The sequence below is a fragment of the Amphiprion ocellaris genome, chromosome 4 (genome assembly GCF_022539595.1).
Source record: "Amphiprion ocellaris isolate individual 3 ecotype Okinawa chromosome 4, ASM2253959v1, whole genome shotgun sequence".
Taxonomy (NCBI): Eukaryota; Metazoa; Chordata; class Actinopteri; family Pomacentridae; genus Amphiprion; species Amphiprion ocellaris.
Genome location: NC_072769.1, coordinates 24,608,208 through 24,623,087, shown reverse-complemented (window position 1 = coordinate 24,623,087; position 14,880 = coordinate 24,608,208). Strand labels below are relative to the sequence as shown.

General features: G+C 38.6%; 1 protein-coding gene across 13 annotated transcripts in view; it reads left to right on the top strand.

Annotated features, from left to right (window-relative positions):
• LOC111562847 (teneurin-3) overlaps positions 1-14,880 on the top strand; it is a 391,758-nt gene that overhangs the window by 302,340 nt on the left and 74,538 nt on the right. For all 13 annotated transcript variants that reach the window (XM_055010067.1, XM_055010068.1, XM_055010071.1 and 10 more), the window contains 4 exons: positions 4,300-4,446; positions 6,697-6,827; positions 6,944-7,032; positions 12,283-12,402. In XM_055010067.1, coding sequence (XP_054866042.1) covers positions 4,300-4,446; positions 6,697-6,827; positions 6,944-7,032; positions 12,283-12,402 — 487 coding nt within the window. The remainder of the gene's footprint in view (positions 1-4,299; positions 4,447-6,696; positions 6,828-6,943; positions 7,033-12,282; positions 12,403-14,880) is intronic.

Below are 14,880 nucleotides of genomic sequence, written 5' to 3'. Positions count from 1 at the left end.
AATCACAGGAAAAGTTGTTGCTTGACAGGCTTTCTCTTTTTTCTTTCTCTTCGTTGTCAGCTGTCTTTTGTTCCTTTTCCCACTTGTGAGGTATAAAATATGAATGAAAGCAGAACTGAATGAGCTGTTAATTTTTACACTTTTAAGGTTCTACTGCTATTTCAATATATATTGCACCTCCGTGATCCCAGCTCTTCCTTCCTGCCCTCCTCTTCCTTTGGCTGCCATCTCCATCTATCCATCACAGAGAGTATATTTCGCAGTGCTGCTTTTGTTTCGATTTACTTTTTTTCCCTAATTTTCCTCCCTCTCTCCCTCGTGCCCTCTCCTATTCTCAGGATATAAAGGTAATTAATGCCAAAGACTTAATAAAGGCCTTACTGTCCCAGAATACAACCACTTCACACTCTGCTTTGTTATTTTTCTACTTCATTCCATTTCATTATAATTTTCCTGTCTCTTTCTTTTTTTCAGTTTCAGTCTTTCTTAATGCTCGGTGTATCTGGTTTTTGTATTGTCTTATTGTGTTCTACTTCAATTTCTGCAGTACCATTTTTTTATTTGTCTTGTTTGTTTATCTGGTTACATCATTCCTGTCCCTGTCTTTGATTCTCACACACAAAACACAGATGATACAGAGGAAGATGCACACAAGAACATACACACAAAAATAGAAATGCACGCATACACACAGTCATAAACCAAAGGTGTGTGACTCCTGTTTTGTCTTGCATCCACAAGCCTGATGTATATGTATGTGTTAATTTAGCCAGCTGCTGTCCCTCTGTCTTCTGTCTTCACTTTCCTGTCTCTCTGTCTTCTGTCTTCACTTTCCTGTCTCTCTGTCTTTCCCTCTGTTCTCTCCAGCTAGGCTTTGCTTGGTTCTGATGCTCACTGTTTATTGATCAGTCTGTCTGATTGCCAGCCTCACTGTCTATTCTGTGACTGAGGAATGCCCAACAGAGGGATAAAGTATAGCCTTTGGAGGCATGCAGTAAACCACATTGTCCTCCCTATACTTTGTACTCTGTCTATCTGTCTACCTGTTGTGTTTTCACATGGATTTTAACCTGTGATTTGATTTCTTTCACTGACTAGATGACCCAGAACAAAGGAATCCATATTTCTAAGTCAAAAAAAAGCTTCCTATGTAAGAGAAGTTGCAGTTTTAGTCAGCTTGCTGGGTGTTAATTTCCCCTTGGATTTGATTAGATTTTACTTGAACAGATGAATTTTCAATTTTTTGACATCCTCAAAATGTTTTGTTCTTTGTTTTTTTTTCTCTTTCTTTGTATGCTCTGTTTTTCGTGATTTTATTATGCAACAATAACATCTCTCTTTGTTTACAGACGGAAAAAAGGAATGAAAACAAAAAACGGTTCAAATTAATTTCTGATCATAGCCATGCAGCACACAGGAGCCATTTTGGCTGTAGGCAATCTTAGTGGTTCATGTGAAACTACAACATTAGTGCATTTCAGCGAAGGCTGACTGTCTGTCTGTCTGTTAGTCTGTGTCTCTCACACGTGGGTTAATGTATTGATCTGTCTTATTTGTCTATCAATCTGTCTTTCAATCTGTCAGTTCTTTACTGGAGAACTTTCATCACACAGGACCAAAACCCTCTATCCACATCAGGATGAACCAGTATGGGTTTTTGAGGGCTGGTATTTTTTGCACTGAAGCTGTTGATTGCTATTATATTTGCTGGCATTCAGTGTGTTGGAATTTAAAGCCTCTTATGCAGTGTGCAAACTACATCATGGCTTTTGGGGAAGCTTACATTTTTTTTTATTTTTTTTTTTTTACTTTTAAACATTTTAAAGCACTTTGTTTAGCTACCATTTATATATATTTTTATTGATAGTAATGTTAATAAGCACAGGAAAACAGATGAAAAGTATCTGCGGCTTTGTGTTTTCAGCACTGTGGAGGGTTAGTAGTCATTAGTATGAAGAATCCATTTTTTTGTTTATAAGTTTGCCACCACACTTTTAACTGTGATGTCAAGAACAGCATGCATGCCTTTATCTTTATTAAAGTGACTTAGTGATGATTCACACACTTGCATGAATCATATACCAGTAATAGTCATTGTACAGATGATCCATGACCGCATAGCAAGATCAGCATGCTGTCAATTTTTTGGGAGATTATGTGTCTGAATCACAAAGCACCTTTCTCATTATCTCTGATCAACAATTTCACATCTGTCACAAACTGAAATATCCATAAAATAGAACTTTACTCTAATGAAGTAAGAGATCAGGTTACTGAGACTCACCAGTAATTGACAGAAAATTAACGGGAGCCGTGAAATTCAGGTGTAGGAGTCTTTCCTTCAGGTATGTTAAGAACCTGCAGCACCAAAGACAGAGTTGTATACATGAACAGCAGTAGCTTGGTTGCTTGTATTTAATAAATTCTGATCTGTTGACTGAAGTCAAACATGTTTTTCTCTAATATCAAGATATTTTACTCCAAAGTTTTTTCTGTCAGTCTCAAACCAGGATATTTGCAGGTGTGAATTTATTGGAGACAATAGATATTTCCTATATCTAAAAATACAACATGACCTAGTCAGCAAAGTAAATATCAAAACGTAATAAACAGGTTGCTGATAATGATGAGAACACAGTTTAAGTTGCTGTCGTAAGACACATTACCATCATACATGGACAGAGTTTTCTGTGTATAGGAAATAATACGTATAATGGTGTGTTGAGTATATGGCCAGTTTGACAAACTTGCTTTTAGTTTAGATTTAGTTTTTTTGTTCATTTTGTGTATTATTATGAATTATACATCACTTGATGTGCAGTTAAGTCTCACGTGTATGAAAAATGTTGTGCATGTACCATTAGTCTCTCCATCACTGTGGTGGGTTTGTCTGAATGAAGCTGTGAGGAACATTAATATAAAAGTGATTTATGTCTGAATGACAGACTATCATCACTTTACCAGATGGATGAAGACAGCAGTGTTACATAACTCATGTCTGAAAAGGGCTTTATTAAAAGGAGATAAGCTCCCCCTGGCTCCCCGGTAGTTTGCACCCTGCTCTTATGCCAAAAACAAGTATTCAATATTTCTTGTGAGGCAACAAAAGCTTCTGAAACAGCATTATGGAATAATAAACCTTTCCAGTACTGTCTGAAATATGTAAAACAATGTGTATTGACGTATTATCTAAAAGGGATTCAAGTTTAGATAATTGATATAAGCCTGTTTATTTTCAAGTCATTCTAATCTTAACACATTCACTCACATAACACTACCAAAAACACTGGCAGCATGAGAGCAACAAGCATGAATTCAAACTTCTGCAGTTTCACAAATGAGCAGGTATGGGCTAAAGTGATGTTCATGCAATGAGTTAAGTTATGCTCTTCGACTGGTCTCTAGCTTTGACAAGCACTACCACTTACAACATTCTGCTTCAACTCAAGGCCTGTTAATGCAGGAGGTTCAGCAAAATTTGCTCTGCATTATTGGTGTCGTTTGTGTTTGTGCTTAGCTTAGGCTCGGCCTAAATCACTTATTTTCACGTTTTTGGCCCCTTACTCATCGAACGGAACTGACATGTATCACGTTTAATAAGTTCAACTGTTTACAAAATCCTCATTCCAGCACATCCAGCTCAGCGCTAACTTGCTGTTTTCACACAGCTCTAGTTGAACTTGTTTTAATTCAACTAGACCTCATGACTACAGCCTGCTTAAGTCTGTTAAAAGACCGTTTGGGAAACTGATTAATTTCAACACCTGTGGCAATTTTCTTTTTCACATTGGAGCCAGAGTCAGAATCTGTTTTTGCACTCATAGGGGTATGGGTTGTTTGTTGGTTTATTACTAGACAATGGCATGTGTGTTTGTTTTTATTTTGGCAGATGTTTAAACTGAGAAATCACCTCAGTGTGGTGTAGGAGGATTTCACACAGCAGTGAGTAAAACCTGCAACGAACCCAGCCTCGTGTCTTTAGAGCCTGCCAACCCTCCTCGGGCTGTCTCTGACTTTCAATGGAGATTTATTGTCTGATGGTGGTCTTAGAGCTGTTTCAGAGGCTTTTCCAAGCTGAGAGGGACACACAAAATTCATTGCATTTTTGGCATAAAAATGGTCAAAATAAAGTACTGTCTATGTACTTGCTCAGTGTTCTGGTGCAAAACTATCATTACCTACCTCAAAAATGTATATGGGTTGAAGCCTATTTCATACACTGATGGTCATCCATGTCCTCGTCCTACTTACTCACACTGCTCTAACTTTTCTAACTGTGTATTTGTCCCCTGTGCCCAGAGGGTTGTCCAGGTCTCTGCAATAACAACGGGCGATGCACTCTGGAGGCCAGCGGATGGCACTGCATCTGCCAATCAGGATGGAGAGGGGCAGGGTGTCATGTTGCCATGGAAACACTCTGTACGGATGGCAAGGACAACGAAGGAGGTATAGTTGTGTACATACAGTATGAGAGAGTCGAGACAGTTGATGAACAGATGAACAGGAATACTTATTTAATGGATGGAAGAACGTGGGACAATGACAATGATAATTGCTGGCGAAAGGAGACAGATTATTCAAATGTCTCTCTGGGAGCTTACAAAGCAATAGTACGAGGAGATATATTAGTTGGAGGCAGTTAAAATGTCCAATCTTAAAATCTCTGCCATGCTCTAGGATTACTTTGAAATTCCCATGTGAGTCCTGAAATGTTTATAACCACAGTTGCATAAAACAGAGGATATTTTAGTTACCATAGTGAATTGTGTTGCAGTTGATTATGTAGTTTTAAAGTATGAAATATACAGTGTTAACTTCTTTACGGCTTTGTAAAAAAAATCTTGTGTGCCCTCTCGATAAATGCATAGAAATTAGAAAATTTCCAGATCAACTTGCAGCATCTGATCAGCCTGATGTGGCATGTACCTGCAGTAGAAGATAACTTCATGGACCTACAAACTACAGCTGCTCAACTGGTACTGGAATGCAGAACATGTAGTAGGAACCTTGACTTGACAGTGGAAAGGCTGGGTCTTTCATTGGTAGTAAATGAGCTGCAGTGTTCCAAAGGGTCTGGTACAGTGTTTAAACTGGAAGGTGCAGAGAAAGGGAAATCTCTGGAATAGCAGCACTGCCAGGAAGAAACATAAATAAAACGCAGTACTCGTATATTTATCAGGGAAAACTTTAAATGGAAAAAAAACGGCTTTGAAGTAGTCAAAGTAAATAAGTGTTAACATCAGTCATTGGCTGTTTCATCTTACATATAATGCTCTGAGATACAGTGTTAACGCCAGGACAAGGTTTGATGAAGGCAGTGACTTAATTGGGAAGATGGAGAGAGGAAAGGAGATGAGAAAGAAAAGAAAGTGAGACAGAGGAGTGAGAAAAAGCTTTCTGTGTCACTCAGTATGTGTGTGTATTAAATGCCAGTCCCTGATGCCTGTTCACCAGATGTACAACTGGCTTTTATAAACTAACAGAGACAAATGGCAGCCAGGATTTTATTACCTTGCATACCTCTTTCTATCCTTCTATCTCTCCATCTGCTTTCACAATCCTCTCCTCCTCCTCTCTTGCTCCCTGTCCTTCACTTATCCCTCCCTTCCTAATCTCTCTTTTTCCACCATTCCATTCCTGCTGCTCATCATTTACATTTCAGGCCTCCGTCTTTCTTTACCCCGCTCTCCTTAACTCGGTCTTTATTCTTCTTGGCAGCACCTAATAAACACATTCTGCTCTCATACTAATTCCGCTGCATCCCCCATCTTCCTTTTTCCCTTCATCAGAAAATCCAGAGTGACTGTCAGTTTGCTCGTTTGTTTCTCTTTGATACCATTTGCCACACTTTTGTTCTTTTTTTCCATTTGGATTTTCTCCATGTCAGCTTTTATTTATTCACTCCTACCTCAGAAGCCCATCTATGTCCAACTGGCATCATTAAAGCCCTTTTGTGATATGGAAAACAACTGTATATCATTCAGAAGTGGCTAACATTAATGCTAATATGTCTAATGGCTTTAAATAGCAAGACTGTTGCAGATGAAACCACAATATGTGCAATATATGAAGGCAGGTCTCTCATGTTGGCTGAGGAAATGTTTCAAGCCATATTCCTTTTCGTTTTGTTTGTTTGTTTGTTTGTAATATATCAATCCAATACGATTTCTTGCTGCAGTCAGACTTCCGAATGCCTGGAATTAGGTTGCAGATTTTACCATCCTTTCTGAAGTTGTATACCTAAAACAAATACTACATCAGTACAGCTAATGCTAAAGAAATGTCGTACCTTTTTACAGAAAAGTGAAAAAGTGAGCAGGGTGTTAGCTCAGACATGAGATCAACAAACTGTCTGAAAGGAGCTTCAGAAAGCATTTCTCTTATCCCAATTATAAATGACCCATGTGACCATCCTCCTCATCCATCGTCTTGTGTCATTCTGTTTTTGCATTCCTCTGTCCTCGCCATATGCCTGCATTGTTAATTACTCTTAATCCCTTCATTATCTCTCATTGCTTCTTAATCCTTCAGTTGCCTACTTATTCCTCTACACTGTCATCACTGTTTTGTTTTTATCCTTCTATCACCCGTTCAGCCACCTATAACTTATCTACCGTCCATTTGACATCCTTTCGTACTTCAGCTTTTCACCACAGGACTCAGTCCTTTGTTAATATAACAATTTGTGTCTTTCAGATGGTTTGGCAGATTGTATGGATCCAGACTGTTGTCTGCAGCCGTCCTGTCAAAACCAGTTATATTGTAAAGGGTCACCTGACCCGGGGGAGGTGCTCAGCCAGTCTCCATCCTCACTGGCTCCTCAGCAGGTAAGAAATTCCATCCAGAAATTTGAAAATAAAGTAAGAACTAAAATTTCATTTCCTACTAATTAACAGCACTTTTCTGCATAATAAAAGCAACATCTGTTTACATATTTCCTTAGGCTGCCAGGTCTTTCTACCAGCGTATTCACTTCCTAGTTGGCCCTGAAACCACTCACATCATCACTGGAGACAATCCATTTAATAAAAGGTAAAATCTTGTTGTTTTTTTTTTAGGTGGCTTGTGAGCAGGTTTTCTGGTAATATCTAATATTGTAGATTTTGAATAAATTTCACTCTTAGTCCTTTGAAGTTTGCTGTAGTGAGGTGTTTATTGGTATTTCGGCATACCGTGGGCCGACCAACACAGAGCATGAGTCTGTGAAGGTCAGCCGACCAAGAACATTTACAGAGTCCACATTTTATAGGGATGTTCAGAGAGTAGGGAGGGGGCCGTATGTAAATACAAGAATGAATAGTGGTTAATTTTCGTATGGTTGCTAATCAGTAACAGAGGGTAATACAACAAAGAACAAAAGGTAATTGAATCAAAGGGTCTGGCAGACAACAAAAGGTGCCACAACAAAAGGTAAGAGGAGGTCTGACAGACAGTAATAAATAGCAAAAGATAAAAGAATTGTGGATAACCATGGGGAATAGAATGAAGGAGTGGCACGTGACACTAGAAGGTATCTCTAGCAAAAGGTGTGCTATTTTCTTCATCATAGAGCTGTGTTCTAGTGCACTGTTTTTCAGTGCAGTGGATGAAAATTGTATGTGTTCACATTTTCCATCACAAATAGGCAACAACTGAAATAAAGACAAGGTTTTAGTACAACTTTAATTACCAAGTAGTTAAAACGTTGAATGAGCAGTTACCACAGCCATCAGGAATTAAGTTGAAATCTCCACAAAAGATTAGAAAATTCAACAAGTATTAAGGCTGAAACTTATTTTAGCAGGTTCCTTTAAGTGCTAAGTGAAATGGCATTTCATGTGTCATGGTAAAAAAAAACTTTTTGAATCCCTGCACACAAATTGTTTGTCTCCGTTGTTCAAGATAGTGTAAGTTGTGAAATTATACAAGAATCCAAGAAATACAATGAAATACAAGACATGCAAGAAAACACCAGGAGGTCCAGACATCAGAGAAAAAGAAGAAAAAGCACTCTTATCCAGGCTTTCTGCACAGTACTTTAAAGAAAGGCTAAAATTACTTCCAGTCCCTCTGTATGTTTTTCATCATCATGGGTTTATGGATATTTTGTGTCATTTCTTTCTTTCTGTTTTTCATGTGAGTGTATTCTTTCTATAGCAGTTACTGTTTGACTCCAAGTGCTTTTGCCTGCAGGTCATAGCTTACCCTAATTTTATTTACCATAATATGAGAAGTAGCAGTTTGGCTTTGCTTTCTGTCTGGATGAATGTAATAGAAAAAGTGCAATTGAGACTGAGATACAATACAGGGACTCAAGGTCTGCCATTTTTTCTCGCCAAAAGCCATTTCTGCCCACATCTGCCTCAGAAATAACATTCATTAAATATGATAAGAGAGAAAGAGAGAGTCTGCAAAATACAGAGAGTGAAAGGCCGGGTTACTGACAAGGAAGAAACATTACAGCCATTCTGTTCAGCCATTTTTCTGCTTTTGTCACATTTTTTATGCCAGCCTGAATGTTTCATAAGAGAAAAGGGCCACAACCATGTAATAAAAACGTCTGGTATTTCCATAATGGAATGGGCCTGCAACCTTATAATAAAAATGTTTTATTTGACGTGAAAACAGAGTTTGTGTGTGTGTGCATGCGTGCGTCCATGCATGTGTGTGTGTGCATGAGAGAAAGAGAGAGCATGTGACGGTTTGTGGTTGAAAAATGTCTGCTTTACACTTAAAAGAGATGATATCTTAATTTCCCATTCCCCTGTCAGTGACGTACGCACGTCATACTGTCAGACGGAGACAAATCGAAATGTAATGTACAAAGTAATAAGTAAAAAATGTTCAGTATCCTAAAAATACCTCTTAGCTCAAATTGCAAAATTTGCCAGTAGCACCAGCAATGTGGTCAGTGGTGCATTTTAATAAGGCAGTGTATACTTTTGCTCTGAAACTGGAGGAAGGTGAGACAACGCCAAAAAAAAAAAAATGAGGGACAGATGTGCGGGGTGTTCTGTTATCCTCTATGGCAGACTGATAATGCTTCCCTCCTTACTTACTACACAGGCACAGTGCCATATACGCTTAAGCCGAAAATTATTTACACCCATCAAATACAAGGAATGTCTTAATTTTTTCAGTTACACATCAGTATTTAACCTCAGATTTGACATAAACAGGACATGCAGGCAAGTCTGGAACCATGACCAGTTACGTTATGTGAAGTAACACTGTTAAAGGTGTTAAACTTTGGCAAAAAGTCACCATGTCCAAAATTATTCATATCCCAGTGATACCTAGACCGATAGCCATAGGATGTTCAAACAAACCATTCTCACTAAGGGTCTACAGTGTTTAATATTGTTTTCAGTGTTTTTGAATTTTTGTTTGTTTTTTAACCATTTTTCTGACTATAAAAGTCGACTTGCCGGTGACATTTCAGTCATTTTCAAGTCAACGTAAGACTTGCCATGGCAAAGACCAAAGAGCTTAGTGTGGACTTACGAGCATGCATTGTAAATGCCAAAAAGGAAGGAAAAGGGTACAAAAAAATTGGCCAAACAATTGCAGGTGCCAGTGGCAATTTTGGACAGTGTGATTTTTTGTTTTCACCCTGTTAAACATATGTCTTTACACTTTCTATCTTAAATAAATTGGTTAGGGGTTCAGATTTTCTTGTGTGTTCAATTTATATCAAATCTGAGGTGAAATACTGATGTGTAGCTGAAACATTTAAGAAATTTCTTATATTTGACAGGGGTGTGAATGATTTTGGACTTAAGTGTAAATGAAGCAGTGTGTAAACATGGCAATCAGAAACGTATGAAGAAAAAGAAAATGTACATGCATTGTGGCATGTACAAGTATCTGGTATACTTTGGTAGAAAACAGGCTTTTTATAAAAAAGGCTCAGTGAGTCTTTATCAATGAAAACAATAGCTAAATCCAAATTTCAAATTTGTGTACTCATCACACTGGTTGAAAGGTTAACTTTACTCCAACCAGTGGCATCACTAGGCCTGGTCATTCAAGGCTGTAACCTATGGTGTTGTTCCACCAATTGCCCCATGCCTGACCATCTTCAGTTTGACTGATTTTTTTTAAAGTGGAAAGTGAATATTGATTTTGTTGATCAGGTGTAAAATCTGGGTCAAAGGTAACATTAGTTTTTGAGTTAAAAATTTCTGAAGAGGGTTGGGTGTCGTCGTTTGCATTATTTTCTTTGTGTCAGTATGTAGAACAATGCTTGAAGTGCCATAACTTGGCAAATAATGTAGTTAGAGTCCTGAAATTCTGAGGGTTCACTGATATGTACATGTGGTTTTCGATGGCGCAACCCTGCATTGATAGAACAATACAAACCAGTTATATGATGGTGTACTCCAGTATTCCATCAACCATAAAAACTTTATTTTTCATCCTAAAAGATTGATTTTTTTTCCCTGTGATTCGCACCAATAGGAGCTCTAAAAATCTAGAGTGTGGTGCCAGTCAGAGGCTGCTTTATAAAAAAATAAATAAATAAAATTAAGTAGGTTTTTTTTTGCAAATAGGGTTAATATTTGAAGATGCATTGAGCGGGTGATAGCTGAAACCACTGTCAAAGGGCTCCCAACTGGAAGAGCTATATTATATTGTTACTGGGCTGACACTTATGTGCTTCAAATAACTGCATAAAAAGTGGCACTAAAAGCAATCACGTGTGTATGTCAGACATATGAATTTTTGCTTGTTGTTGATTTCTTTATCCAGATTTGTTTTGATTCATTATCTCTTTGTCAACAAAGAGTAAGTCACATAGAAACACTGTGTTGTGAAAGTTGGTATTGATAATGCATGCTGTACTGGCACCAGTAGGAGCTTCTAAGATTCTAAGAACATCTCTGTGTGTAATCAGTACTTCACACAGTTTCAGTGTGTGCGTGCGTGCGTGCGTATGTGTGTGTTTGTGTTTGCATTTGTGTTTTCCCTTTCTCTGAGAATGCTGAGAAATGGGAACTATACACATTCGCATGCATGTACATATGCATGTGTAAGAGTCACACAGTCTGATCAGCATACATTCATTTGTTGCATATATTTAGAACAACAGAAGTGGGTTTGTTTGAAACCAAGAAAGGCAGGACATGGCATTGCAGTTGCTGGCTTTGCAGTGGCAAAATTGGAGGCCGTGATGTTAGTGACTCATTCTTTAGCCAGCATTTTTATTGCTTGTATGGTTAGACTGAAAAATGGGGCCAACTCTACTTAGCTCGAAAAGACAATCCACTCAATGAAATCATTTAATGAGACGTCAACTCTGATCAGTGCATATTATTAGTTTTATTTTATCATTTTTATATTAGAGAAATTATTCCATTATGGTTTGGGAATGTTTTGTTCCAAAGACTGTAAAACCTGCAATAAAGGCTGCCAAGTTCTTTCTTTGACTGGTGCTTGAGGTTCTGAGGCTTGTTCTTCCTCTTAAGTGCACTGTATAATCTGATTTGTTTGAACTGAATAAAGCAAAGCTGCTGCAGCAGACAGGACTGATGTCAACACAAGCTTGAGCCATTAAATTACTTCATTGAGATTATAGGTTATACATTTCCTCATGTAAAAATATGTAATTATCACACCTAATAAACCATGGCATTTGTTATACACATGTTTAAATGACCATTATCATGACAACATACAAGTTCTTCTTGTGAAAATAAAAACCCAAGCCGGGACGAATGGATGTGACCTCCACCACAAAAGCATTTTGATGAATCAAATATAACTAAGTGTGACGGGTTCATGGTTCAGAAGTTCTTTACTAAAAAAACACAAAACTCTCTATAGCTGTTGCAATGCAAAGGAAAACAAGAAGAGTAATTCCAGTGGACAGTCTCATATAATTCAGTTGAATGCAGCTCCTGTAAAGTGTACTGTAGTGTAAAATTATGCAAATAAGCATGGTGAGAATGTGAAATGATGCTAGGAGGGTTGTAGTAACATCAGTGTCCCATTACAGTGCTCTGACTCCCGCTGCTCAGCAGTTACCACCATAGTAGTCATTTTAAATGACGCCTCAGTGCGCTCTGCAGTTTCCCTCACGAGGAGTAATTGTGATGATAAGAAAGACTGTGATATTCTGTGAGTCTGTGTGTGTGAGTGTATAACTGAGACAGAGACACCAGGGAGTTTTCCGTCTTTGAAGGGTCGATTTACCAAATTACTTACAGTTAAACGTACAGGGATGTCTTATGTAAATGTTGCAACAATTGCACCATAGTAAGGCTAAGTACCTTCTCTCTCCCTGTCTTTCTCTGTTACCAGCTTGGTGTCGATAATTCGAGGTCAAGTGCTGACAGCCGATGGAACACCTCTGATTGGAGTCAACGTGACATTTGTCCACTATCCTGAACATGGATTCACTATAACACGCAAGGATGGCATGTGCGTATTTATTGATTCTTTATATTTTTGCAATATTTATAAACTTCTGTTTTCTATGTGTGTTGCATCCCTTCCCAATGTTTTTCTGCTGAAATCTTTCCTTTACTTCCAACAATAGATGTCCGATTTTTCTATTCAGTGAACTATTTTGTCAAATATAATTAATATAACACAAAACAACCGTAGATTAGTACTGCATATAGACTGGTATGAGGATGTGGGTTAAATCCACATTGAGGGTCCTTCATGGCCCTTCTCTCTTTTTCCATGAATGGAGTCCTCCATAAAGGCTGTAACAAATCTGCTCACACATCGTTCACCATGTGACAGTATTTAATAGAGTCAGGCATGTATTTTCAACATTTAGAAGTTTGGGTGCTTCTGCAAATTAGACAACAGAAGGAGCTAAAGGAGCAGATTACAAGCACAGTACAGGAGTGTATACAAGGTCCTCTTATTCATTATTTGTTTTCATTATTGTATCATTCAGCCCAGATGCAATATTTAATATATTTTAATGCGCTGTTCATACCAACGTCCTTCAGTATTGAAAGTGAACACACCTTGTTTCACAAATTGTACCTTTACTTTTCATAGTCACACAGCCACACAATAACTGCAGACATTATGGACCCATTACTGGACTCAGTGCACGTTACTTTTTCTAGTGTGGCAAAAACATCCAGAACTCCACACTCTTAGATAACATAGAAAAGACTTCCCGAATTGAAAATCTTAACTTAAAATCACCAAATGTTGATTCTTGTTTCAGAATCAAAAGTAATCTGTTAATAGTTGTTTGTTAATGGTGCAGATAAACAAAATGTTAAAAACACACACACACACACACACACACACACACACACACACACACAGCTGACTGACTGACTGCAGGGTAACATTATTGTTCGTCCCCAAAAACATGATGATGCTGAAGCACAGACTTTCCCACCAGCATGGTTTTCATTCATCTGCAGCAGTGACACGTTTCTGTCCATTCATATTCTGTGGACATAAAGGCAAAAGAACAGTACACATTTATAGTCCTACTGGCATGCCAAATACTGGTATTTCTCTGCTGCCATCTTATTCTGACAATAAGAATAAATAGCATGCCTAGCTGATTATTCTGATTATTCCATCCATTCATTAGCCATACATCATTTACTCCTCATTAGGTATATTATCACAGCTGACTTGGGGTGAAGGTAGAGAACACCCTGGACAGGTCGCCAGTCTATCACAGGGACAAGCAATCACACTCGCATTCACACGTACGCACAATTTAGAATCACCAATTAACCTCAGCATGTTTTTGGACTGTGGGAGGAAGCTGGAATACCTGGAGAAAACCCACGCATGGACAGGCAGAACAGGCGAACTCCACACAGAAAGCTCCCAGCCCAGCAGGGATCTTCTAGCTGCAAGGCGAAAGTGCTAACCACCAAGCCACTGATTATTCCATAGAGCTGTAACTACAGAAAAAAACAGAGATTATAAATTTAGCAGACTGTCTCTGATGAGCACCGTTGTAAGCAAAACCTTCTTTAAATAATCAACCTTCTCACTGACATGTTTAACTGTGTGGGCACATTAATTAATAGAAAATATAATTAATGATGATCTAATGCTCAAGAAAGTGTCAATACCCATCCTCCTACATTCACCCCACCCCCCAGGCTCTATCGTTATTCTCAAGAATGTCAGCTGAAGAGGTGCGAATGTGTGTAGGAGTGCAAGTGTAAGATTCTTTTAAACTGCACTGAATTCACATGGACACAATCAGTCACTGATGCGCACACACACCCACACATGTGCACATGCTCACGAAAACACACAGACATGCTAAAAGACAGGGAAAAAAAAGTGGTCACACACTCAACAATTAAATATGTGTGCTGATATGCACACGCGGTATTTACACACAGGGAAGCAGATGCGAATTTATTAAGGCACAAACACACTTGTAGAATTTCAATGAGCCAATTACGACTTCACAGTTCAACATTTAAGAGGCTTTTTATTGTACAGTTCTTAAGTACAAACCTCCTATTATATGCCTCAAGAGTTTTAAGGTTAATGCAGCTCAGTCAGCAGAAAGCTTTAATCATCCATCCATCCATTATCTATACACCGCTTATTCCTCACTATGGTCGCGGTGGGGGCTGGAGTCTATCCCAGCTGACTCGGGCGAAGGCAGGGGACACCCTGGACAGGTCGCCAGTCTGTCGCAGGGCTACATATATAGACAAACAATCACTCTCACATTCACACCTACGGGCAATTTAGAGTAATCAATTAACCTCAGCATATTTTTGGACTGTGGGAGGAAGCCGGAGTACCCGGAGAGAACCCACGCATGCACAGGGAGAACATGCAAACTCCATGCAGAAAGATCCCGGGAAAGCCGGGACGCGAACCAGGGATCTTCTCGCTGCAAGGCGAAAGTGCTAACCACTACGCCACTGTGCAGCCCAA